Source organism: Cebus imitator, unplaced genomic scaffold, assembly GCF_001604975.1.
Source record: "Cebus imitator isolate Cc_AM_T3 unplaced genomic scaffold, Cebus_imitator-1.0 Scaffold15, whole genome shotgun sequence".
NCBI lineage: Eukaryota > Metazoa > Chordata > Mammalia > Primates > Cebidae > Cebus > Cebus imitator.
In genome coordinates this window covers 415080-442313 of record NW_016107330.1, presented here as the reverse complement: position 1 = coordinate 442313, position 27234 = coordinate 415080, and the positions used below count along the sequence as shown (strand labels likewise).

The 27234-nt window shown below is 51.3% G+C and overlaps 1 protein-coding gene across 3 annotated transcripts in view; it reads right to left on the bottom strand.

Annotated features, from left to right (window-relative positions):
• H6PD (hexose-6-phosphate dehydrogenase/glucose 1-dehydrogenase) overlaps positions 1-22810 on the bottom strand; it is a 35119-nt gene extending 12309 nt beyond the window's left edge. Inside the window, exons 1-3 of one of the 3 annotated variants that reach the window (XM_037729522.1) lie at positions 22635-22810; positions 12134-12770; positions 10647-10764 (exon numbers count right to left, since the gene is read on the bottom strand). In XM_037729522.1, the coding sequence (XP_037585450.1) occupies positions 10647-10764; positions 12134-12760 (745 nt within the window). In that variant the 5' untranslated portion in view covers positions 12761-12770; positions 22635-22810. Of the gene's footprint in view, positions 1-10646; positions 10765-12133; positions 12771-17405; positions 18256-22508 lie in introns of those variants that run through there. The other 2 variants (XM_017503490.2, XM_017503482.2) reach the window with 2 other exon arrangements.
• Between the last annotated feature and the right edge of the window lie 4424 nt (positions 22811-27234).

Here is a 27234-nt window from a genome sequence, read left to right as displayed (position 1 = left end):
CTAGAAGACAGATCTCAAGCGATTATTCCAAATGCTGGACACAGAGACAGAAAGAGCCACCCTCGGACACATACAGGATGACTCTTGTTCAAAATTAAACAACAGATTGTCTAGGGAGGCAGGCGTGCATGGAAGCAAGAAAGAGAAGTGAGGGAATCATCATCTACAACCTGGAAGCGTGAAAAGAAGAAACAGGACAGAATGTGGGGAGGCAAACACAGGAGAAGAAAGTTGTTTTTAAAAATGGGTAGTGGGGCACAGGTGTTTGTTCTACCATAGTGCTGTAGCTCTTCCATGCATTCTGTAAACTCTGGTTTTACCTAGTATTTAATTAACATTTAATTCAAACAGACAAAAAGCAGCAGGTCCTAAGTTCAGGCCTGCTGAGCCACTCATGGTCCTGAGGGAAGGTGTTCTCTTTCCAGGTCCACAAGGGTGCAATTTTTGAGGGCAGAAATTCCTAGCGCCATGCCCCCTCCCATCTCTCTCTCCATCTGGGCGATTTAACGATTTATGTGATTTATGTTTATATTTCGCTGGCGAGGGAAGAAACTAAGAGTCAATCACTCCAGCGGAAGTTCTGAGGAACTCCTTTCATTGGCCAGGGGTCTTAGAGAAGGTGGGGATTCCTCTCAGGTTAAAAGTCCCCTTCTTCCACACCCCTTCGGACTCCATGTTTGGGTCCCCTTCCACAAACACTCCCTTCGTGGAAGCTGGAAGCCATCTTTCTCTCTCCTGGATCTCCCTCTGGAGTCCCCTTCCACACTCTCTCGTGGAAGCCTGTCTTCCCCTCCAAAATGCCATCTCTCTCTCTATTCCCTTCCACTCAGTGTGGAAACTGCTTTCCTCTCCCAGATTCCATCATTCTGGATTCTCTCATTCAGTGTGAGAGTTAGCTGTTTCTTCCTCTCTCCTCCTGTTTCTCTCTCTCTCTAAATAAATAAATCACTTTCTACAAACACTTTTGAGTCCGGCATTTACTGCGCATTGTGCCATGGTCCCCTTTCTCATTCTTGAGAGGGCAGGAGACCAAGAACCTGGGGAAACATCCTCTCAGGGGAGCTGAGGGCACCCTGAACCCCAATGTTACAGTTCCTCCCAGCAGCCGCCAGGTCCATGGTGCCCGTCCTGACCGGGTTGGTGGTGTGTTCTCTCTCTCTCTCTCTCTCTCTCTCTCCAGAGAGACAGTAAGCATGCCAGGTCACGACTGGGGAACACCCTGCCCTGAATCAGCCCCATATGCCATTCCGACAGCAGCACCAGTGTCGGGGGCAAGATATGAAGCCAGCAGCCACTCATATAGCAAGGCACCTTGTCCCCAGCCATAGCAACTGAAGCTTGAGGGTGCAGCTCTTTCCAGGGACAGTCTGAAATGAGCAGGACAGTCCAGCCCAACTGTGCCAACCAAAATGCCAAGCGTGGTCTCCGCAGGGAAGACAACGGGTGGGCTCCTGCCACTCCATAGGGATGAGGCCTTCAAAGTTCTTGTGCTGTTGTTGAGAAGACACCCAGAAAAGGAGAATACTGACGACAGCAATGTTTGTGGATCGGCCCATTTATCCTCACAATGATGACATATAAGGAAGGCCTCCTATTGCCCCTATTTTAAAATATAAGGAAACTGAGGTTCAGAGAGGTTAGATAAATTACCCAAGGTCACACAGCTGGCAAAGAGGTAAAAATGAGACTGAAATCCAGGCAGTTGGTCCCAGAGCCTGCAATTCTTACCACCAAAACATTTCCCTTTTAATTACCTACTACTCAACCCTACAACAGAAGAGTGTGGAGTGGCATGGGTATCCCTGGCCTTTAGAAACAGCACAATGAAGATGCCTACTGAGCTTCTGGAAGGAGGGGTCTAGGACAAAGGTCAGGGATTCCAATGCCTACCAGGGCCAGCAAAAGAGGAGGATGGAGTAAGGCTGGCGTCCCTCAGAGGGACAGTTAAGTGCCTCGGCTGTAGTCAGGTGGTGCCTCACAGGAGTGTGGGCCCAGGGTGACCAAATCTTCCAATTTTTCGGAATAACATAAAAACGTGGATGATTAAGTATAATCTCAAGACTTTAAAATGTGTGCAAATAATTTTGATTTTTAAAAAATGCTATGGGTCTCAAATAAATATATGTGTGGGCTGACTGCAGTGGGCCACATCCTAGGTGGGGTGAACAGCATGTGACTGGCAGCAGAGGCCTGCACACGCAGGCCAAACAATAGCAGTGAGCTTGACAGCTGGTCTGTGATTCAGAAGAGCAGAAACTGAGAACACATGGAAGGGGTCTTGGAAACTAGACTAAGTAGTTTAAGGAGCTTCTAAGAGTTCTTGAGGTCGGGCACAGTGGCTCACACTTGTAATCCCAGCACTTTGGGAGGCTGAGGCAGGCAGATCCCCTGAGTCCAGGAGTTTGAGATCAGTCTAGGCAACATAGCAAAACCCCATCTAATATAAAAATTAGCTGGGCATAGTGGCATGCATCTGCGGTCCCAGCTACTTGGGAGGCTGAGGTGGGAGGATCACTTGAGCCCAGGAAGTCGAGGCTGCAGTGAGCTATGACTGCACCACTGGACTCCAGCCAGACTGACAGATCAAGACCCTGTCTCCAAAAATTAAAAAATAAATAAAGAAGAGTTCTTGGCCTCAAACAGTTAAACAGAGTCATGATCCAGCAACTCCACTGCTGGGTTTATACTCAAGAGAAACAAAAGCACAGGTCCACACAAAAGCTTGTACATGAATGCCCACTACAGGATTATTCATAATAGCCAAGGAGTAGGAACAACCCAAATGTCTGCCAACTGGTGACTCGAGATCATGGCAGATCTATACAGTCAGGAATTATGCGGCAGTAAAAGGAAATGACGGGCTGATACATGCTAGAGCATGGGTGAACTCTGAACACAGGATGCTAAGTGATAGAAACCACACACCTATGATCCCGGATGTATGAAATATCCAGAATAGGCAAACCCACTGACAGAATGCTGATCTGTGGTTGGCAGAAGCTGGGGGATGGGGAAGTCAGGGGATGACAACTAAGGGGTACAGGGCTTCCTTTGGGGTGATGAACATGTTCTGATATCGACTGTGGTACTGACACACGATCTGTGGATATACTAAAGCTCACTGGCCTGTCCACCTCAACCCGGTAAACTGTAGGATTTGTTAGTTACAGCTCAATAAAACGTTTTAAAAAAGGTTTAGAGCAGGGAAGCAGAACTACGAAAGAGGTACTTCAGAAAGATGAAGCTGTCTGCGACCTGCAAGATGAACGGGATGGAACTGGTGGTAATGGAATCAACGAGGCAGCCTTTGCTGCAATCAAAGGAAGTAACAAAGGTAGGAGGGAACAAAGTCACAGTAAGATGCAGAGACGTTATTACAGCAGATGAATAAAAGCTACTTGGTGACTGGCTGGATCTGTGAATGGTGGCACAGAGCTGTGGTCAGGAGTGTGGTCTCTGGAGCCTGGTGGCCCTGCTTTTTTATTTTAGTTTATTTTATCTTTTTTTTTTTTTTTTTTGAGAGATGGAGTCTCCCTGTCACCCCAGCTGGAGTGCAGTGGCACAATCTTGGCTCACTGCAACCTCCGCCTACCAGGTTCAAGCGATTCTCCTGCCTCAGCAGCCCAAGTAGCTGGGATTACAGGCACACGCTATCACGCCTGGCTGATTTTTGTATTTTTAGTGGAGATGGGGTTTCTCCTTGTTGGCCAGGCTGGTCTTGAACTCCTAACCTCAAGTGATCCACCTGTCTTGGCCTCCCAAAGTGCTGGGATTACAGGTATAAAGCACCATGCCCAGCCTGCCCCGGTTTAAATACCAGCTCTGGCCTCTTTCAGCCCTGTGATCTCCAGCAAGCGACGTCACCTCACATGTGAACAAGCAATAATCCCTGCACCTCCCTTGCAGGGCTGCTGTGAGGCTTAAGGAGTTAACATCTAAACAGGGCATCGAACAGTGGCTAGCACACAGGAAACACTGAATAAATATTGGTTGGGATTTTTCTTATGATAGATGCTGAAAGGGAGGGACGACCAACCCGGGCACTCAGAGAGCACTGTTCCCATTTGGCAATAAAGAGCTTAGAAAAGCCGGTTGGTATTTCATGAGAAAAATGCAGTGATGATTTGAATTCTAAATCTGCTGAATCTGAAGTGATGGTGCGACACCCCATGAAACTATCTAAAAGGCGGCTGGAGGTATAAATGAGGGTCTGGAGAGACAACGGACATTGGAGATAAACTGGGTTTCATCAAACTCGCAACGCCATCAGTGGCGGAAGGATCGCTGTTTTATAACCACTAAGAAAGAAAAGGGCTTCCGGTTCCACTATTAAGGATAAACCCAATTTCAGAGATGTCCAAATATGAAAAATATGCCTTCCAATCAATGAATTGTAGATTTATATGTAAAGAGCATAGGTAAAGCTTTAAAAACAGATGAATTTTTGATGAAGGAACACAGCAGAGTCCCTAAAAGCCCTGTTATCTGCTTACTATTCATTAATTTAGCAAGTCCCTAAGTGGCCCTTTTCCTATTTTTATCCTCTCTCAATTCTCAGAGAGAACGCATTCCACGGGTTTACTACCTGATGGGTAAAAGAGAGCTTCCTTTATTCCTTAATTTCAAGCTTCAGGGGGTGCGCCTGTGTTTAACACGGCCTGTAGATTCATGGACGTTGCTCCTCTCCTGGTTAGCTCTGTCTCTTGAGGGTTTACTGCAGTGACCGGATGGTGGCCTGGCACCTCCCTGGGAAGAGGCCATGCAGCTGAGTGCAAGGACAGGAAGTGAGGGGCTGGCCCTCCTCCTGGTGCTGATCTTTCCTAGTTACTGCCAGTTATGGTGGACTGATTTCTCCTAAAAATGATCTACATTGGCTCCCAGTATGCATGTTTTCCTGGGTTGAAAGTTGAAGGCTGAAACCCATTAGTATATGAAAAGGATAGAGAAAAGCACAACCAGGCTGGACACTGGGAAGAAAGACCTCCTGTAAACCTGGCTCCCGCCTGTGCATGTCCAGAGCTCACCAAGGTCACAGGGTGACAAAGCGGGGGGCCATGGTGGCACCCGCCGGCTGTGCTGCTCAATTCAGAAGAGGGAGTAACAGCCAGGAAGCATTTCTTCCCTTTCGGCCCAGTCATCCCTCTACAGAAGTTTACTAAAGGGAAGATGTTTTTTAAAATGTTCATAAATATTCTTGAATTAGAAAGTGGTTGCATAACTTTGTGAATATACAAAAAACCACTTAATTTTATATTTTAAAAGAGTAAATTTTGTGGTATGTGCATTGTATCTCAATTTTTAAAAAGCCTCCCAAAGTACTATCTAAAACAGAAGCCAGAGGAGGTGGTACACACCTGTAGTCTCAGCCATTTGTGAGGTCAAGGTGAGACAGGATCACTTGAGACCAGGTGTTCAAGACCAGCCTGGGCAACATAGCAAGACTCCATCTCTAAGATAATAATTATAAAACAGCAAAAAACTAGAAACAACCAAAAAGCTTACTAACAGAGTTTATAACACATATTCTGTGGCGTGCACAGAACTGAACAGAAATATAAATATTAAAAGGTATATATTATGCATACTGCTAATACATATTTAAATACATATACAACTGAGTGTGTATATGTGAGAGAAATATTACATAAAGAATGGACATAAAAGAGTATGATAGATCAATTACAGGATTTACATAATAATCCAATATAAGTCACGTGGAACTCAGACACACTGCAAGAACACTGCCGCTACCTCTCCTTGCAAACTTGGAAGAACAACAACACTTCCATTTGTAAAGTATTTCTGTGTGCATTATCTGATTTAATCCTTAAAACTACCAAGAGAGAGGTACTGGGGCTATCGGCACTGCACAGAGGTGTGCTGAAGGTCACAGCCTTCAGAATTGGGACCAGAAGCCCCCTCCTTATTGCTTCCACATTGTGGGAAATCCAGGTTTTCCTAACAAAAAATAGTTTAAAAAACAGAAAGACAAACAACTAAGAGCCAGCTGCAATCCCTATCGACACCTTCTGGGATTACTAAAAATAAAAAGAGGTGAGGGCCAAGGAGAGCGCAGTGTGCTGGCTGGTGCTCTCTCTGGACAGGAGGTCCAGCAGCTGCCCTGGGCTCACCTTGCAGACAGCTCTGCAGATGGGGTGGGAAGGGGAACTGGCCCTGCTGAGTGAGCTCCTGGCCCCTTCTGGCACACCAGGCTGGAAGGCAGGACAGCTGGTGTGTGCCTGGAAGGACCCTGGCTGCCCTGGTCCCTTGGTGAGAGGCACTGAATGGTCACTCCAGCCCTCAGAGGTGGGCACGCATCAGGCTCCTCTCCCCATGTCAAGACAGGGACCCTCCCAGCAGTGACATCTTCAGGAAGTCTCCCTCCTGCCTTCTAAAACAACAACAACAACAACAACAACAACAACAACAACAGGCCTTCTACACAGAGGGGAAACCAGGGCAGCAGAGAGCCTGGCCCTGAGTGCGTTCCAGCAGGGAGGCCAACTACTGAGGGCCTGGCCAGATTGGGAGGCTATGGAGCTCAGTGGTTAGAGGCTCCGGCTCTGAGGTGCCAGAGACCTTGGTTCTGATTCCAGCACTCCTGACAGAAAAGGGAGCTGGACCCAGACAGCTGAACACAGCCCATTAATCACATGGGCCCGCCTGTCTGCAGAGCCCCTCCCGACGCCATGATGAGGGCCAGCCAGGGTCGTCTCTGGGATGAAGATGGCACAGTGACTCTCCTTCTATGGTTCATGCTGCTTCAGGAGACCCCAGTCGGGGTACCCAGGGTAGCTGTGACTCTCAGAGGCTCACAGGCTGGATGAACGGGAGAAGCACCCCAGGTCAGGCTGCATGGGAGCTGGGTACCAGATCGCATCTTCCTTTCCTCCTCCCCACCCCCTCTGGCCTGTGCAGCAGGCTTGACTCTGCAGCAAACTCCTCTGGGCCAGAGGCTGCAGCATTTAAAAAAAAAAAAAAAACACTCACCCAGCATGGAGGATGGAGGGAAAGGGAGGGGAGGGAACTGGGGACGCCACTTCCACCCACTTAGATGTGTGTGATGGGGGTGGGGAAGACATCCAAATGACCTTGCAGCTCAGAAGTCCCTTTCCTGGGGCCTGCAGCAGCTCTGGACCAGGAACACTATTTCCCAGGCCTGGCTTGCAGCCCCTCCCTTCCCAGCATTCAGGGTGCTGGCTTGGGTTACGCAGGTGTCACTCCTGCCTAGGAATCAGCTAGGGTTGCACGACTGCAGAGGTGGGGGGCAGCTGGGATCTACCAGAACCTCTGGCAGGGGCAGAGCACAGGGTGGAGGAGTGAGGGAGAATGGCCTGTAGTGTACGTGGGGCGAGGAGTTGGGGAGAATGGTCTGCCCTGCACTTTGCCCCTCTGCTTAGCAGTCAGACTGTGGGGCTCTGAATCCTGCCCTGGAAAAGTTCCGCCCACACTAAGCCCCACCGCAGCGGCACTCGCCTGCTAAGCCCCCCAAAGTCCGGCAGCAGGTAGCGTTTCCTCCTGCCTGTTTCCCATCTTCGTTCAGGGCATAGTGGCAGCCTAGGCCCTGCTGTGCTGGGTACAAGGCTCCTGGCCGTGCTAGGGTATACTGCAGGTTAGCGGTGCCTGTCCCCTCTCTCCAGCCTGAACCACAGGCAGGGGGTCCCTGAGGGGCTGGCTCCAAAGCAGAACCCAGAGGGGACAGCACAGAACAGTGCTGGGGCCAGCAAGGCTGCACCAGGCCACCTTCTTGGGATGCAGACAGAATGTGTCCTCTGGCACGCAGGCACACAAAATTGAGAGAGACAGAGAGAGAGCAAGCGAGCTCATTCTGCTGCCAAAGCACCCTGTGTCCAAGGCCCTCTTGCTGGGGGCTGGGCGCAGCAGCAGGCAGTCCCTCCCTGCTACCAGCTGTCTCAGGCCTCTGTCTGTAAATGGCAGGTAAACAAGCCAAACAGTGAGGCCCAAACCCCAGGACAGCTGCAGTCCTGCTGGCCACTTCTGACAAGGGGCGCAGACTGAACCAGCCCCACTTGGGCCTCGGCATGACAGGCTGCAAGCCCCCAGGACTAGTGGATCCCCCACTGCCTGTCCTGCGCTGAGGCCCCCTTTGCCCCTGGGCTGAAGGTACAGGGCCCAGCTGAATGAAAGGCCTTGCACTCTGGAGCTTAGGAGCAGCGGACCCTCCCCCAGAGCCCCGCTTGGCAGGCAAGGCTGGGCCTGCTTTAGTGACAACAGGGCCCCGGTTGCCTCTCCCTCCTGGACCCTGAGGATAGCCAGTCCAGGCTGTTGTATTGCTGTTGAAACCCAACATCCTCAGACTGTCTCGGCAAATAGACTTGCCCGGAGCTCCGCCTGTCTTTCTTTCTTGTCTTCTGTTTTTCTTTCTCCAAAATCCAAAAGTACCTTTGCTAGGATAATCAGGCCTGCAATCTGCCTGGTCCCTGGCTCCATGGGACCGACAAAGAACCCATATATGACACAAGATACCAAGAAGGAAACAAGGTAGGAGGGTTGGAAAAACTAAGAGGCAAAGCACCAACAGATAAACTCCAGACATCACAGCTCTTCCCCAGCCCAGGGTGGGGATAGGAAGGAGTTGCCAGAAAGGGGAGAGGGGAGGAGTCCTGGTATCCCAGCCTCACTGGGGATGGGGCCAAGGCCAGGTGGAGAGGTGCAGGTGCTGGCCTGCAGGCTGCAGCGGGGGCAGGGCCCCTCCCATTCTGCGCCTTGCTCTCTGCACCAGGTGCAGCTCACTTCTCTGAAGACAAAGCAGGGATAGGCCCAGCACACGTGCCTGCCAGGATATCACACACACACAGGTGCGGGAGGAAACCTACGGCCGGAGCCCTGGCTGAGGACAGGGAGGGGAAGCTTGCAAGGGCTGGAGGACAATTCCCTGAGACCCACGAAGGCTCACTGCAGGAGACAGGGCCTCTTTTCTGCTGTGGATTCTGGAGTAGAGAAACCCAGTGCCTTCTAGAGCCCAGCAATGTCCTTCAAGGCCTGGCTGGGGAAGTCCTGCTTGGCCTCACACCCATCCCTCATGTCGTCCCCCGACTGCTCTGCCTGCCTGCAACACCTGTCACCCATATTGTTTTCTTTTTCAGAGATGGGGTCTCACTACACTGCCCAGGCTGGTGTCCAATTCCTGAGCTCAAATGATCCTCTCACCTCTGCCCCCAGTAGCTGGGACTACAGGCACACCACTGTGCCTGGCTCCATCTTGGCGTCTGTCCTACCAGCCCGTGTGATGAGATCATCACCCCCCACAGCACCCAAGAATCTGCGCAGTATTAGGAAGCCATATCTGAGTGGCTGAGTCTCGTAGCTCACTGGCATCTCAGCCCCACAGAGAGCTTCTGGCACTAAATACACATTCAGAGAGGAATGGAGAAACAGCTGAAGAGAGAAACCAAGGGGAAAAAAAGAACGAGAGAAAATGGCCCAGAGAAAGAGCAAGGAACAGAGAAAAGGAGGACAAACCTCCTGGCCCACCCCAGTTCCAGGGCTCTGGGCCCTGCACTGTGGCGGCATGCACTGCGGGGGCTGGCGGGGGGTGGCACGGTGGCCTCGGGTGCTCCCGCTGCAGCTGTGGAAAGTGGCCGCGGGGATGAGCTGGCCACTGACACAGCGCTGGCAGCACCAGGCGGCAGCGCCAGGTCCGGGTGCTGGGGCCAGACTGTTGCCCCCAGAATCAGGCTCCACCACCTTCCACCATGGGCTGTGGACTCGCCACCATCCTCATCTGGAAGGAGGCTAATAACAGCGCCCACCTCACCCGGCAGCTGGGGGAACGGGAACACAGTAAACATTAGCTGTTATCATTACTGGGCAAGAGCCAGGGCTTTACATATTCACGGTCAATGCTCCAAAACTTTGCTACCATCACGAATGCCAGGTCCCAAAGGGACATTAGCTGTCCTTGTTGACAGGACGTACTCATCTCACAGCTGCAAAGAGTAACATGCTGAGGCCACCCAGCTGAAAGCAGAGGTGGGCCTGATGCAGGCCCCCCACCTTCCAGGTGCTTACTCAGCACATCTGAGGTGTGTGGCAGGTGCCGGAGAGGAGGTGCCCTCCTGCAGCCTACAGGCTGGCAGGAGAGACAGGGTAGACAAGGACAAAGCAAGGGCAACACCGTGCAGGGCAGGGGAAGGAGGCGTGCGGCACCATGAGGGTGAGGGGAGTGGGCCTGCAGGGCTCAGAAAGCCTTCGTAGAGGGCCATGGAGCTGAGAACTAACATGAGAGAGGGGTCAGGAGGTGAGGGGGACCCAAGGGGCAGTGCCCAGGCAGGGGCGCCACAGCTGCAAGCACCGCAGTCAGAGAAGCCCTCACACAGCTCCCACAGTCTCTACGCACTTGGGAACCCGGGGGAACTCCAGCCTCCACTGCGTGCCAGTGGTTTCCGGAGTCTGTGCCAGGCCTGCTTCTCTGGACTATATGCTCCCCACGGGCAGCAATGGCTACTTGGGCTTTGCCAACCAGCACCCTGGGGTTTAGTCCAGTTCAGAGCTGGGCACACGGCAGGCTCGAAGGGAGACCATACGCCCACAGAAAACCTCCCTCTAAGAAGTACCCAAGGCCTCACCGCAGACAGCAGGCAGGCAGAGGCTGAGGGACCCAGCACACAGGGCCACTCACACACCTTCGGCATCCACGGTCTCCTTCATGATGATCTCCACCCGCTCCACGTGGTGCCGGTTCCAGAGGCCGTCCAAAGCCTTGCGGTTCTGGTCTCGGAAAGGCAGGATCTGCGCCACAGCCTGTCGGGAGGAAGATGGTGTGCTGCAGGGTCCTCTCACGATGAAAGAGGAACCCTGGCCCCCAGGAAGGGCTCTGCCCACTCCATTCCCTTCTTAGACCAGAAGATGCCCTCTGAGCAATAGTTCTGGACTTCAGGGTCTCATGGGCCAGTAAAGCCTCCAAAAATTTGCAAGTGACCTCCAAAGGGTTATCAGATTTGTATTTTGCCAAGAAAAAGAATATTCAAAATTACATATCTTCTAGTATAACTATTTTTTAATAAAGATAGGTTTAACACCAAAAATGTAGCAAGAAAAGCTTCAAATTGAGCACATTCAGTATTTCTTCTCATCTTGCCATTAACAAGTGAAAACCTCCCCAGGAATGGTCCAGGTCTAAGGACCACTATTTAGGAATCTGGCTATGGGCAACTCCAGACAGGGTGTGATGGAAATCATGTCTCTGTTCTCAACAGCTGCCTGTGCCCACCCGCACCACCTGGGCTCAGTACCAGAACACAGGGCTGCTGTGCTCTCTGCTGGGGTTCCTGGGACAGGATGCCCCCAAGGGCCTCCAAGGCATTTTGAGTGACTGACATGTGTCACCCAGGAGGTTACCTCATGTTCCTCCCCAGGGCCTGGGCTTAGCTTCCCACTGCTCCCTGGTTTAAGTTCTTGTTGCCAACCTTCTGGCTCAACACAGAACTCAGGAAGAAAAAGATATTGAAAAAAAGTAGATGAGGCCAGGTGCAGTGGCTCACACCTGTAATCCTAGCACTTTAGGAAGCCAAAGTGTGCAGATCACTTGAGGTCGGGAATTTGAGACCAGCCTGACCAACATGGTGAAACCCCGTCTCTACTAAAAATGCAAAATATTAGCCGGGCGTGGTGGTGTGTGCCTGTTACTTGGGAGGCTACTAGGGAGGCTAGGGTGGGAGAATCACTGGACCCAGGAGGTGGAGGTTGCAGTGAGCCGAGATCATGCCACTGCACTCCAACCTGGGTGACAGAGAACGACTCTGTCTCAAAAAAAACAAAAAAATGTAGATGAGAAGAAAGCTCATTCTAATTCCCACAGCACACCCAACAGGAAGCCAGATCCAGACACTGGAGTCCCTGGGCCACCTCTACAGGGAATGCAGGGCAGGCGTGAGAAGGCAGAGCCCAAAGGACAAAAGAGGCCAGATACATGGACAAGGACCCAACAGTCCTGCCTGCTGCTGTCTTTCCTTTGACCCCTCACCTCCTGCCCACTTTCAGGAGACCATGGGAGCTCTGAGTTCACAGTGCCCTGGGGCCCAGCTCCATAATGAGTGGGCAGCCTTGTTGCTGGGGTCTGCCACCACCCAGCTCCTACTCTAACCCTGGCAGGCTCCGCGCTGATGCTCACCTGCTTGCCCAGGTAATGGTCCACCCGGTACATCTCCTCCTCCTGGAAAAAGCTCCCGAGTTCTGTGGCCAACTGCTGGGCTGAGAGGTGGTCATGGCCAAAGGGTTTCTCAAGAACAACCCGCAGCCAGGCGCCTGGGCCTGGCCGGCAGCTGCTGTTGATGTTGCGGGCAATGTCTGCATAGGCGAAGGGCGGCACTGAGAAGTAGAAGATCCTGCCAGCCTCCTGGAGGCCCGCGGGCTGGAACTGTGCCTCAATGTCCTTGTTCAGGGCCTGATAGTCCTCGGCCGTCTTCAGCTGGTGGTACCGGCTCAGCTGCAGGAACTGATCCTTGTGCTCTGCACAGTGACTGGGTTCCATGTCCTTGGGGCAGGAGAGGGATTCCAGAGCCTTGGCCATGAGCTCTTGGCCCCGCTTGGGGGCTGTCAAAGCAGCTCCATGGAAGCTAAAACTGTGGCCCCTCCCTGCTTCATCCAGGTACAGCTGGAACAGTCCCTGCCACAAGTACTTCTTGGCCAGGTCCCCAGTTGCTCCCAGCAGGATGATGGAGACGTGTCCCTGGAGCTCCTGGGCCTGCAGACAGCCCAGAAGGGCCACACACATCGCCACTGTGAGCATCTTCCACATGCCGGGGGGCCTGGAAAGCACAGAGAAACAGACGAGGAACAAGGAAGGATCAGACATGGTTCAGGTGGCCGTGATGTGAAGCAAACATTTCCTGCCTGGCAAGAAACCACCACCACGTGTTCCTTAAGAATAGGTTAGAGGCCCACAGCTCATCCCTCCCTCCTGGCAGCTGGGCTTCTGTACCAGGAAGTCAGTGGGTAGGGAGCCTGCCCTGTAGATGGGGACTCTGCCTGGGAAAGTTAGAGGCCACATGCTAGAGGTGAGTCACTTTGCTACCAGGAGCATGGGAAAGTGGCAAAGGCCACCAGGGAGGGCCATGGGCCTGGGAGTGGAGCTGTCCGTTTGATGACCACGGCCGGTCTCCTTCAGGAGACCTGGACACAGGTCACCTGGACAAGCAGGGCAGCCCCAGCCTAGGAATAGCTGCAGGTCCTTAGGCGACAGCTGCAACAGTGAGAGGGTAGAACCACCTCCTCTCACCTCTCACGTTCCTCTTCTCCACGTCTACTGGGCTCCGACTACAAAATGCTGACTAATAACTTCAGCTGCATAGTGACAGAAAACATAGACTCCAGACAGACTGCCTGAGTCTGAATCCCAGTACAACCCCTTAGTAACTACACAATTATTTAACTTGGCTGTACCTCGGTTTTCTCATCTGAAATGGGGGTAACAGTGGTACTTACACCACAGAGTTGTTATAAGGATAAAAGAAGTTCATGCTTATAATGCGCTTAGGCCTATGCCTGCTGCCTATTAAGCACAAAGTGGTAGGTGTCATCCTGGAAGAGTGATAATAGCTAACACTTAGTGCTGGCACTAAGTACTTATGTGCATTAGAGCTCACTGAATCCAGACAACAATCCTGGAAAGAACCACATGGGGTGGGTTCTGTTACAGTTTTCTCATTCTGCAAATGGAAAAGCTGAGGCTTGGGTCAATGAGGGTCCCAGGGTAAGAAAGCAGGGGAGCTGGGACTGACACTGTACAGCCACTGCAGGCTACAACCTCCCCCAGGGAAGCAAACCACCTGAGCTAGTGTTCAGCCTAAACTGAAGGAGCTGATGTGCATGAGAGGTAGAGGCCTAGGGTGGGTCACAAACGCACCAAGCATTTGTTTTTTCTGGCCTTCTGTTCTAACAAAGGTTGTAGGGCTTCATGTGCTGAATGCTTACTCCTCAGCTCTCCAGCTCTCTAGTTTCCAACCAAGGCCAGTGTTGGAGGGAAGGAAAGAAGGAAGTGAAGGGGAAAGTAAGCATGGCCGGCATGCCCATTGGAACTAGTGGGAAATCTATGGTGGAAATGGGGCCCAGCCTGCAGGTGGGAGCAGTGAAGAAGGAACTGAGATGGCTGATTAGCACCTGCTATATGTCAGGCATTTTATCAGGTAAAGGATTCACAAAATCTTTGGCAACTTTAGGAAGCTGTAATCTGGTAATACAAATGGGGAAACTGAGGTTTAAAGAGATAACTTACAAAGGCCCCACAGAACCGGCCCAATGACCTCTCCACCATCCGTATACAGAGGAGACAAATCTGCCTCTTGACCCTGACATCAGACCCCCTCCTCCCACCCCCTTTGCCTTGTCCTCATCTCTCTCAAGTTCCATCTCCGAGAGGGTCCTAGCGAGTGACCAACCCAAGATGAGGCCCCAACAACAGCGTCTGAGCCAGTGCCTACAGGACACATGGTGTGTCCATTACTAGAGCTTTAACTAGAGGATCGGGGCCACGAGTGGCTCCCCAGCCTTCTTCTCCCACGCTCCCTGTATCTGCACTCACCCCTAAAAACACACACGGACCACAGGACCATTCTGCTCTTTCCTGCTGCTTTCCAGTCCCTGTCTTTGGCCCTTCAAGCGTTTTTTCCTCAACCGGCAATCTCGCCCCTGTCTGGAGGGAAGGAGAAGCTGCAAGGTCAGTGCGGGAGAGGGGCAGCGAGAAATCTGAAGCTCAGAGAACAGCCTGGAGAAGGAGGAGCCGCCAGCTGGCAGGCTGCGCTTCAGAGCTGCTGATGGGACCCTGGTAGCCAGCGCTCCGGACGTGCCTGGTACAAAGGGAAGAGCTAAGGCCCCCAGAGTGCTGGCATGGGCAGGTGGGGGAGACCCAAGGGCCAGCACTCCTGCCCCCACCCCAGAAGACTGCAGGCAGCTGTGACAGATGGCCACCTGGCCTGAAGTGACTCCTGGCCTTCTGTTTAATCCTGTTCTGACTCAGGTTTGCCACAGTCTTCACCGACCAATCCTGTTGTGGGTCCCCAGTTCTCAGGCTGGCCTCCCTTATCTGTTACTTATGTTCCCAGCACTCCTATAAACAAATCCAAGATATTGGGTATTACAACATGGTTGCTTACTCTGTGGTTGCAAAACAACCAGAGAACAACTCTTTCCTAAATGAGCGTGGGTGGTATGTGTATTTGTTTTTTTATGTTTTTTAACCTTAACAGTATTTCTTAAAATTTTAATGAGCATTTGAATTTTCTGAGGATCTTTTTAAAAGGCAGATTCTGATGCAGAAGGAGAGGTACCTGAGGTGCTGACAGCTGGTCCAAGAGCACACTTTGAGTAGCAAGACTCTGGAATACTGAGCAGTGAGTACTAGAACAAAGAGTTCTAGAGCAATGACTCTCATCAAAGGAGGGCATCAGAATAAACACGCACGCGTCGCCTCCTGCTCCCTTTCCCAAGACAAAGACATTCCGATTCAGTAGGTACAGGGCAGGGCCTAACACTGGATTTCGAAACAGTCTCAAACGGTTTCATTTGCCCATCCCACTGTAAAAACTGGTTGTTCCTGAGTCCATTAATAATACCTATGCTTACCAAGTAGTTAGCGTGTACCAATGACTTAAATGCACCGTCCCAGTCGTTCCTCACAACAGTCTCCTGGAGGGGGTTCTGTGAGGAGTCTTATTCTACAGACAAGGAAACTGGGAGGTGAAGGAAACTGTCAAGCCACAAAGTCTGGGCCCTCAGTCACGACGCTAAACAGCTTCCTTAGTCAAGCAGAAGAATGCGGCATTTGGGTCCAAGGACCGGGTCAAGATCACTGCCTAGCTTCGTGATCTAATTAAATCAGCTAATTAGGCCAGGCACAGTGGCTCAAGCCTATAATCCCGGCACTCTGGGAGGCTGAGGCAGGAGGATTGCTTCAGCCCAGGAGTTCCAGACCAGCCTGGGCAAGGTAGCGAGACCCCCATTTCTACAAAAAATTTTTTTTAATTAGCTGGGTGTGGTGGCACATGTCTGTAGTCTCAGCTGCTCAGGAGGCTGAGGATCACTTGAGCCCAAGAGGTCCAGGCTGCGGTGAGCCGTGATTGAACTCCTTTCTATAACAGCAGGTAGATGATTAGAGCCTTAGGGCCTACATTTCTTCATCTATAAAACAGGGCAAGTTACCATCAACTGGGGGGCGGGATTAATTGAGATGATACACGTGACAAAACTGCTGCACAAATGTTAATTAATTAAGTTAATCAAATGCAAAGTGCCTTCCTGGCCCCCAAGGGTGGCATAATACCATTGCTGTCAGGAAAAACACTGTGAACCTCCCACCTCTCCTGGGGCTAGAGCCAGGCCCTGCAGACAGCACTGAAGAACACACCCTGCTTCCTAGCTTACTCCTGGCTAGTCTGGAAGCAGCAAGAGGAAGGCTGGCTCGGTCATCCTCTCTGCTGCCCTGACAGAGAAATAAGCAGGCCCAGAGAAGCCCAGTTAAGTCAAAGTCAGGAACAGGGGGACCCCAGCCTCTGGGGCAGAGGCACAGTCAGCTCCAACACATCTCCTGGGCTCACACCTCCCCCTCAGCTGCAAGGCTCTGCTTCAGAAGGTTTTTTTCTGAAGCACTTCTCTCCTCTGCCTCCTTGCCTGCTCTGAGAGGAATGGGCTGTGAAATAAATCTTCCAAAATTACAAACTTGAAGTTAGCCAAAGAGCCTGGAAGTAGCCTTTCAAAGGCTTATCCAACTACGAATCACTTCTTTTTTAAAAATGGATAAATCAATGACAAAATCTTTAGTGAAAGTTTGAGCAGCTGTAAGAGTGGGCATCGGATTGGGAACTGGAATGTGTGGTGCCTCTTGTCAGAGCCCTGCCTCTAAACAACGACATAACCTTGAGCAAGTCATTTAGCCTGGCTGGGCCTCAGTTTCCTCTTCTAGGAAATGGGAGGGTGAGATAAAGGCTCTGTGTGATCTTTCAGTGTCCCTAAGTCCTGTTTTCCGAGAAAAGAAGATCCGCACCCTATTTTCCGGGAGCTGCCCTCCACATTTCTATAAGGCAAAAGAGTGCTTCGAGCTTTGACCTCAACAGCCAGGCAGGGAAACAGAGAACTAAAATATGAAGCCAAGGGCTGATAACTGTGCGTCATTCAGCAGTTAAGACAAAGCTCTTTGAAGCTATGACTTACGTGTGTGGAGGATGCAATTTCATTTACAATTCTTATTTAAGATACTTGCCAGAAATACACTCACTACAAAACAAAGTGCTGCGGAGGCATCCTGTAGGTAGGTGGAAAAGACGTTCTTCTGACGGCTCATCTTAGAGCCAGGGCTGACTGTGGGCACACGGGCCCAGTCCTGGGCACCCTTCACTGTCTCTAACTCTAATCCTGAGAGGCTCCTACCAGTCATCCTGGGAGAGACTTACCAGTTAGAGGGCTCTGCTAACATCCCAGAAGGTGGGAACACTGGCTTAGCCAGCCAGGAGGTTTGGATCAGAATTCAGGTTCCGGCCTTTGTTTTCACCCAAGCGGAAGAGGCATGCAGCTGTCCCCGACCAGACCGGGCACAGACAGACCCAGCCTATGCTGAAGCTCCAGCCGCAGAGCGTTTTTTGGTAAACCACAGGAGGATGCAGTTCTAATCCTCGGTGCCCAGCAGACAAGGGGTGGGAGAGAGGAGCTGGGAGGTAAAGGTCAATGTCTGCTGCTGCCCTATTCCCTCTCCCAGCCTTTGACGTTACCTTCTGTGCGCCAGGCAGGAGGAAGGGAAATTTTCTTCAAACCATGACCCATGAGTTTGGAATTTTTTAAAAAGAACATGTGGGAGTAAAACAAAAGTTCAAACTAAAGATCATTTTAAACTAAAGCACAAGGTGATGTGCCTCGTCTTTTCACAATAGCCAACCCAAGTTTTTTGTCTGTTTGTTTTTGCAGTCTGCCTGTTCTGTCCATTTATGCTGAACCCATCAATGTAGATAAAAATCAAGCCTGCTGTCAATGACCTCCGATCTGCATTCACTGCCCTCAGGGCCAGAATGGGGACAAAAGCTTCCAGATCAGGCTCTGGGGTCCTTGTTCCTCTCTCATCTCAGAGAATCCTCATTCCCATCTTTAGGTACCTGTCCTGGGTCAATATAACCAGGGATGTGCTGGAGCCACCTCATAACTGCACGCAACAGTCGACTACTAAATTTCTAGGATTTTTCAAGTCAGTTGTTCAACATGGCCATTATTAAAAAGTTATATAAATGTATAATTAAATAGCCAGGCACGGTGGCTCATGCCTGTAATCCCAGCACTCTGGGAGACCGGGATGGGAGGACTACTTGAGCCCAGGAGTTCAAGACCAGCCTGGGCAACATGGAGAAACCCCGTTTTACTAAAAACACAAAAATCAGCTGCGTGTGGTGACAGATGCCTGTAATCCCAGCTACTTGGGAGGCTGAGGCAGGAGAGTCACTTGAACCCAGGAGGCAGAGGTTGCAGTGAGCCGAGATTGTGCCACTGTACTCTAGCTTGGGTGACAGGGCAAGACTCTGTATCAAAAAAAAAAAAAAAATTAAATTAATTATATTAAAAAGGTAATAAATACTCAAAACTCATTACTTCCTAAACATCTCACTACATTTCACTAATATCTATGCTCTTGAAATTATTTATCTCCACTGCATCTATGAGATGAAGACATTCTACTGAAGTTGGCCAACGTGGGACTATTTACACCACATTTATTGGACTAGACTATGAATTAGACTATGAATTACCTCACAAAGTCCGCTGGTAGACATTACAGTACACAACTGCCTATCTGCCCAAGTCTCTGTCTACAGCCCAAACTTCCCCTAAACTCCAGACTCATCAATCAACCGCTACTCTCAGAGCATTAGCGGCGTGTTTGCCAGACTTAATATGTACAAAATTGAACTGCTTTGTCTCCCAACCTGCTTCCAAAGTAGTTTTCCCCATTTTCAGTAAATGGCAACTCTACCCTTCCAGGTGTTCAGACCCAGGAACCTTGGGGTCATCTGATCTGTCAGCAAATCCTGTAATTTCTATCTTCAAAATTTATCTAGAATCTGGCCGGGCGTGGTGGCTCATGCCTGTAATCCCAGGCATGGGATTACATGGGAGGGGATGTATGCCATGGGATTACTTTGGGAGGCCGAGGCGGGCGGATCATGAAGCCAAGAGATCGATCCCATCCTGGCCAACATGGTGAAACCCCGTCTCTACTAAAAATACCAAAAAATTAGCTGGGCGTGGTGGCACGCGCCTGTTGTCCCAGCAACTCAGGAGGCTGAGGCGGAAGAATCGCTGGAACCCAGGAGGCGGATGATGCAGTGAGCCGAGACTGCGCCACTGCACTCCAGCCTGGTGACAGAGCAAGACTCCGTCTCAAGAAAAAAAAAAAAGTATCTAGAATCCAATTGCTTCTCACCACCTTCTACCACGCCACTCTGGTGCCAGCCACTGTCATCTGTCTGGATTACTGTGGGAACTTCCTAACTGGCCGCCTCTATCTCCCAACCCTCTATGGTTAAGCCTCAGTGCAGCGGTCAGAGTGACCTTTTTATGCCAGATCATGTCATTCCTCTGTGCAGACGTCTGCAGAGTCCATACATTATGGCCTCCAGCCCTTTACGTCTTTGAGCACTTCTCTTACCATCCTGTCTGTCTAGGCTCTGGCTGCCCAGCCTTCTGCCCCAGGGCCTTTGCACTTGTTCTCTCGGCCTGGCCGACTCCCTCATGTTCCCCACCACGTCCACGTGGTTTACTCCCTCACTACCTTCAGTTCTTTGCTAAAATGTCATCTTCTCAGTGAGGCTTACTCAGACCACTCTAAAATTGTAAACCGCCCCCTCCCATCCTCCTCTCCTGCTTTATTTTTCTCCATAGCACATCGCTTTCTAATACACTGCATGATCATTACATTCGTTTTGCCTATTGTCTGCCATTCCTTTCCCCAAGACTGTGTGTGCCAATGAGAACAGGGACTTTTGTTTGCTTTTTTCTCCGCAGTACCTCCAGTATCCAAAACAAGGCCTGGCATACAGAAGGCGCTCTATAAATATCTGCCAAATGAACAAATAAATCCCATTTGCACAGGACCACTGTCATTTCTGCATTTGAAAGATGGCACAAAGGAACACGTCTCTAATGGTGACTTCAAGCAAAGCAACACAGCACACATTAGCAGCAGCTTACAACTTGAAACAACACTTTTAATAATAAAAGAGCTATTTATGGAGTATTTAACGATATGCCAAATGCTAGGCTATAAGTATGACAAGCATCAGACCATTTAAATCTTGCCACAACCCTAAGAAGTAGGTACCATGATTATCTCCACTTTAGCAGTGAGTAGAGAGGAAACTAAAGCAAAAAGAAGCCAAATAATGTGGCCAGGTATGGTAGCTCACACCTATAATCCCAGCACTTTGAAAAGTCGAGGCAGGAGGATCACTGGAGGTCGGGAGTTCAAAATCAGCCTGGCCAACATGGTGAAACCTCATCTCTACTAACAATACAAAAATTAGCCAGGCGTGGTGGCAGGCGCCTGTCATCCCAGCTACTCAGGAGGCTGAGGGAGGAGAATCGCTTGAACCCAGGAGTCAAAGGTTGCAGTGAGCTGAGATCACACCACTGCACTCTAGCCGGGGTGACAGAGCAAGACTCTATCTCAAAAAAGAAAAAAAAAAAAAAAGGTGACAGGATTTGAAAACAGGCAGTCTGGTCTCAGAGCTAACCTTCCTATAAAATGTAACTACATCCCTGAATGGCAAAATTTAAAACCCTGTATTAGTATAGATACCGAACAGTGGTTCAAACCAGATGGGCTACTTCTCTGCTCCATGAAGTCAAGCTGCTCTGAACACCAACTGCTCTAACTGGCCTCAGCCTCTTGGGTCCACTCTGCCTTTCACAGTTCTTCCTTCTGACATCATGAAGACATCATGTGCAAACCTCAGTTGCTTTGCTGAAACCCTGAAAACCTTCAAGGGCTAGTTTTTGGAGAACTGGCTCCATGAGAATATTCTGGATTCAAATCTCTGCTACTACTCAGTAACTGTGTGATTTCAGACAAGTTATTTAACCTCTCTGTACCTCAACCACAGAATGGGAAAACAAATTGATAGGGAGTCATGTAAGGCGCTGAGCACAATGCCTGGCATACAGTAAGCACCCAAGAAATCCTAATCCTAGCTTTTTTTTTTTTTTTTTTTTGAGACAGAGTCTAGCTTTGTCTCCCAGGCTGCAGTGCAGGGGCAGGATCTTGGCTCACTGCAACCTCCGCAGGCTGGGCAGGACGGTTCAAGCAATTCTCCTGCTTCAGCCACCCCAGCAACTGGGATTACAGGCTCTGCCACCACCATGCACAGCTAATTTTTGTATTTTTAGTAAAGACAGGGTTTCACCAGGTTGGCCAGGCTGGTCTTGAGCTCCCCTCCTCAAGCGATCCGCCTGCCGTGGCCTCCCAAAGCGCTGAGATTACAGGTGTGAGCCACCGGGCCCAGGCGGAAATGCTAGTTTCTATCATTAAGCCATCAGCATCACGAATGAAGGCCTTCTTGCTAGCTTCTTGAACTGCTGTTAAAAGCAACTAACCATCCACCATAGAAAAATGCCAAGGAATAACTCAGACAGCTTATCATGACCTTCCAATCGTAATGACGAAAAATTTAAGGGATATGATACATAATTGAAAATATGCTGGCTGGGCGTGGTGCTTCACACCTAAAATACCAGCACTTTGGAAGAGTTAAGCAGGATATGGTTTGAGCCCAGGAGTTCGAGGCCAGCCTGGGCAACATAGCGGGACCGCTGTCTTTACAAAAGGTTCAAAAATTAGCCAGGTGTGGTGGTGCACACCTGTGGTCCCAGCTGCTCAGGAGGCTGAGGCATGAGGCTCGCCTGAGCCCAAGAGGTAGAGGCTGCAGGGAGCCGTGTTTGTGCCACCGCACTCCAGCCTGGGCAACCAAGCAATTAATAAAATAATCTTAATAAAAGATTAAGATTATTTTATTATTATTAATAAAATAATCTTTTATTAAAGTGAAAAAATAAAAAATACGCCCATTTGACACCAGTTTTCCCTCATCTGCTGCCTTTCATGAGCTATGGGCCTGTTGGGGGTACTGGGGGAGTGGGCAAGGATTTCTCCAGAAGTTCTCACTTCTGGATAAGCATTCAAGGTTGGGTGAGCTGATTTTCAGAGACCCAAAGAAGTCTGCCTCTGGAAAACCGTTCACTGGATCCGGGTACAGGACACGCTGTGTGAAACCCGAGGGCCAATCAACGCCAAGGATTAAGCAGGACCAGGGGAAGGCACGGAGTTCCCCCTCTCCTGGAACTCAGTGTCGGGAAGTCCAGGGAAAGGGCCGCTCAGCCGCTCGGAGCGAGCCTGGAGGGAGCCCGGCCGCCAGGCCCGGGGGCTCCGCGCGGTCTGGGGCCCGGAGGCAGCGCGGGATGGAGGCGCCGGGGCGGGGGCGGGGGCGGGGGCGGCGGCGGGGCCGGCGGGGGGCGCTTACTTCCTCTCGCGCGGCGGCGCAGGCCGCTCCTCCGGTTCGCGGCCGGGGCAGCGCTAAGGGCCGGGCCCGCTCCCCGGGGCTTCCCTGCGCCCCAGGCCGCGCCTCCTCTTCCGCAGGGCCCGTCACCCGGACAGGTGCGCGCGTCACGCGGCTACGCGCCTCACGACGCTTGGATACCACCCGCAGAGCCCGCGGCGACAGCAGGGGAGGGCGCGAGGCCAAGGCTGGCCCGGCCGCCACGCCGCCCCAGGCCTGAGGTCTCAGGCCTCCGGGGCCTTGGGCGCAGCGGGCCCGGGGCCGGGGCGCAGGCGAGGCCACGCCCCCCGCTGGCGGCCGCTGGGGCGGGGCCTCGGAGCTTCCGGGGCGCAGCGGTGCGTCCGTCTGCCCCCGCTTTTCCCTCCGGCCCGGGGGTCTCCGTGCATCCTAGAGCTGTCCTGCCGCGTCCGAGACGCGCGCGGGCCCCAGAAGTGGCCGAGGGACGTGGTTGTGTCGTGGAGGGGACCTGGGGTGCTGGCTGCTCCCCACGATCTGGCACCCGCTCTGGGACTCCCCAGGTCTGGCTTTTCTCCGTCTGTAGAATGAGTTGCTCCGTCCTTCCGTCTTTAATATCCAGAGTAGGGATTTAGGGGTCGGAGCGCGCACGCCTGCCACGCCTCAGTGCACAGCTTCAAATCTCTTCCGCCCCTTATCACTTGCGTGACCTTGAGCTCAGTTTCTTCATCTGTACAGTGGGGACGATGGGAGTACCTGCCTCCGGGGTTGTCTGGCACGTGGGTGCTTAGTAAGCGGAAGCTTGGACCCGTGTGGCAAATGGAGGACGTTTGCTGAGACATTGCTAAGAAAGACAGCAAATGGAATCAGGGCTTCTCTGTAGGGTGAGAGGTGTTTAAGTGAGATCATGGGATCAGCTGCCTTTCAGATCACTCAGTCACCTTCCTGCCGCCCCCCCCCCACCATTATCAGGCAGTATGTGGCCCTTACCCTGCTCCCCAAACAGCTGCCCACTTTTCTTTTTTTTGACACAGGGTCTCGCTCTGTCGCCCAGGCTGGAGTGGAGTGGCGCTGTCACAGCTCACTGCAACCTCTGCCTCCCAGGCTCAAGTGATCTCCTGCCTCAGCCTCCCGAGTAGCTGGGATCACAGACCTTGGCCACCATGCCTGCCTAATTTTTAAACTTTTTGTGGAGATGGGGTCTCACTTTGTTGCCCAGACTGGTCTCGAACTCCTGGGCCCGAGTGATCCTCCCACCTTGGCCTCCCAAAGTGCTGGGAGGAGTTTCTGACCTGAGAGAGAAAATGTGCTACAGCTTTTTGTTTCCTGATGGTTCCATTAGAGGTGGGAGAGTCTGGAACTAGCAGAGGGAACTTGGCAGTGGCCGGCAGGACTGAGTGAGGCCAACAGGCATGATTACCACACGGGATGTTAGGCAAGGGGTTCCGGGAAGGCTGGAGGCCGAAGAGGGCTGGTCCTCACCGTCACTAAGGCCAGGGGTCATCTGGGCGCCTGCAGAGGGCTGCCAAGCTTGATAAGGATTTAGGTCACACTGAGAGGGCCTGGCGGAGGGGGGAGCCAAGGAACCAGGCACCCTCTGGGCTGCCTCCACAGCTGGAAGTGAGCAGGAGGGTTTAGGGCAGGAGCCAGCCAGAGGAGACTTGAGTGATGCTGGGACTGTTGGCCTAGAGCCCTTCCCATGTTCTGTGGCTCTGAGTGTGTCAGGCACCCACATAGCTCTAAAAACCAGGGCCCAGTGAGGCACAGATAGGAGCAGGCAGGTGTCAAGAGGCATGATCATATGGCCCTCAGAGGGTGATCTTCTGCTCCCTTGAGGGCTTCTTTAAATATAGCCCCAGGGGGCCGGGTGAGGCGGCTCAAGCCTGTAATCCCAGTGCTTTGGGAGGCTGATCAGGAGGTCAGGAGTTCGAGACCAGCCTGGCCAACATGGTGAAACCCCATCTCTACTAAAAATACAAAAAATTTGCTGGGCATGGTGGTGCACACCTGTAATCCCAGCTACTTGGGGTGCTGAGGCAGGAGAATCATTGAACCTGTGAGGTGGAGGTTGCAGTGAGCCAAGACCGCACCACTGCACTCAGCCTGGGCAACAGAGAGAGACTCCATTTAAAAAAAAAAAAAAAAAGCCGGGCTTGGTGGCATACCTGTAGTCCTAGCTGCTTGGGAGGCTGAGGCACGAGTATAGTTCGAATCCAGGATGCAGAGGTTGCAGTGAGCCAGGATCGTGCCACTGCACTCCAGCCTGGCAACAGAGTGAAACTATCTAAAAAGAAAAAAGCCCCAACCCAAGGCAAGTTGTCACCTGCTTCCTAAGAAAACGCCCACCTGATTAGGTAATGTTGGGGTGGGGTCTGAGGAGGGAATTAGCCTAGGGTGTCACAAGCTCTCCCAGCCCTGTGTCCACTCCCACACTGCTGTGAGAGGTTTCATTTCTCCGCCTGTCTCCTCACCTTACCGTCATCTGCGTCTCATCCTGCCTCTATACCGTCCAGTTTTCTCTGGGCAATTGCTTTGCTTTCTTTCCATCATGAAAATGATGAGGTGGTGCTAAGCCCCGGTCATCTTGGTGTGAGAATATTGCCACCCAAAACGCAAAAATCTAAAACCCTGTCCCTGTGGGCCCTGACATTGGTTTCCGAACCTTTTTCTGTCTGAAACTTTTCTCATTTCTGTGCTAACGGCAGCGATAAGGGAGCAGGTGTGCCCAAAACCCCATGGAGGAAGCCAGGAGAAAAAAACTGATGCCCCATGGGGTGGGGATGGGGGTGTCCTGTGACAATAATTCTGTCTGTGGTTTATCTCATGCTTTATAAGGAGCACCCTGGGGCTCTATGTATTTAGCGGAGTTGGGGGGATTTTTCTTGCTGGCCCTTTAACTGTGGGGTAGGCAGAAGTCAGGGTGAATTCAGCCTGCTTTACAGACGTGGAAAGTGAGACCCAGAGAGATGAATGACTCACGGAGATGCCTGTGGAGTTAGAAATAAAATCCCATTGCAGTTTCTATTTTCAGGTGCCACTCCCTGAGGCAGCTCTGCTGGCTTCCTCCTGCTTCTCGAAGGAGGTGGGGAGGGAGGGGAATAGGGGAGGGAGGGGATCAGGTAGAGATTTTTCAGCTGAGAGTAGATCTTTTCATCCTCAGATATGAGAAGGCTCCTTTTTAAAATTTTTATTTTATTTTTTGAGACAGAGTCTCACTCTGCCACGCAGGCTGGAGTCCAGTGGCGCGATCATAGCTCACTGCAGCTTCAACCTCCTAGCTCAAGTGATCCCTCCCCCTTAGCCTCCCAAGTACCTGAGACTACAGGTGTAGGTGTACACCACCACGCCTAACTGTAACTTCTGCCTCCCAGGTCAAGAAATTCTCCTGCCTCAGCCTCCTGAGTAGCTGGGGTTACAGGCATGTGCCACCATACCTGGCTAATTTTTTGGATTTTTAGTAGAGACGGGGTTTCACCATGTTGCCTAGACTGGCCTCTAACTCCTGGGCTCAAGGTATACTCCCTGCTTGGTCTCCCAAAGTGCAGGGATTACAGGCATGAGCCATTGTGACTGGCCTTTTTTATTTTTTAAGATTGTATTCCTAAAGTCCACATAAAGTAGTTATGTAATGGTTTCCATTGCTGCCATAACAATATACCACAATTTAGTGGCTTAAACAACACAAATTTATTATCTTACAGTTCTGGAGGTAAGAACTTGGGTCTTACCAGGCTAAAATAATGGGTCAGCCTAAATTCCTATCAGGAGGAGCCATTTCTAGTCAAGGCATAATTCAGTACCTTGTGGTTTTAGGACTGAAATCCACGTTTCTGTGCTGGCTTCAGCTGAAGGCTGTTCTCAGCCTCTCAAGGGTACCACTCTCCTTGGCTTGTGGCCCCTTCCTCCACCTTCAAAGCCAGCAATAGGAGTTCCAGTGATTTCTCTCTCCCCTGTCTCTTTTTCAGGGTCATCTCTCTGACTCAGCTGAGGAAGGGCCTGCTTTTAACAACTCATGTGAGCCAGGCGTGGTGCACACACATGTAATCCTAATACTTTGGGAGGCCGAAATGGGTGGATCACCTGAAGTCAGGAGTTCAAGACCAGCCTGGCCAACATGGCGAAACCCTGTCTCTACTAAAAATACAAAAGTTAGCAGGGTATGGTGGTGTATGCCTATAATCCCAGCTACTTGGGAGGCTGAGACAGGAGAATCGCTTGAACCCAGGAGGCAGATGTTGCAGTGAGCCAAGATCACACCACTGCATTGGTGACAGAGATAGACTATGTCTCAAAAAAAAAAAAAAAAACCCTCAGATTAAGCTTGGGGGCATTTGTATAATTCAGGATAATCTCCTTATATCAGAGTCCACACCCTTCATCACATCCTAAAAGTCTCTTTTGTCACCTCAGGTAACAGACACTAGTTTCAGGCATTGGAGGCCTGGATTTTTTTTTTTTTTTTTTTTTTGAGACACAGTCTCATTCGGTCACCCAGGCTGGAGTGCAGTGGCACAATTATGGCTGACTGCATCTTCAGCCTCCTGCTCAAACAACCCTCCTGCCTTAGCCTCTGCAGTAGCCGGGACTACGGGCACACACCTGATTTGCTTTTTGTATAGACAGAGCCTCATTCTGTTGCCCAGACTGGTCTTGAGCTCGTGGGCTCAAGCAATCCTCCTGTCTCAGCCTCCCAAAGTGATTACAGGTGTGAACCATTGCGCCTGGATGGACTTTT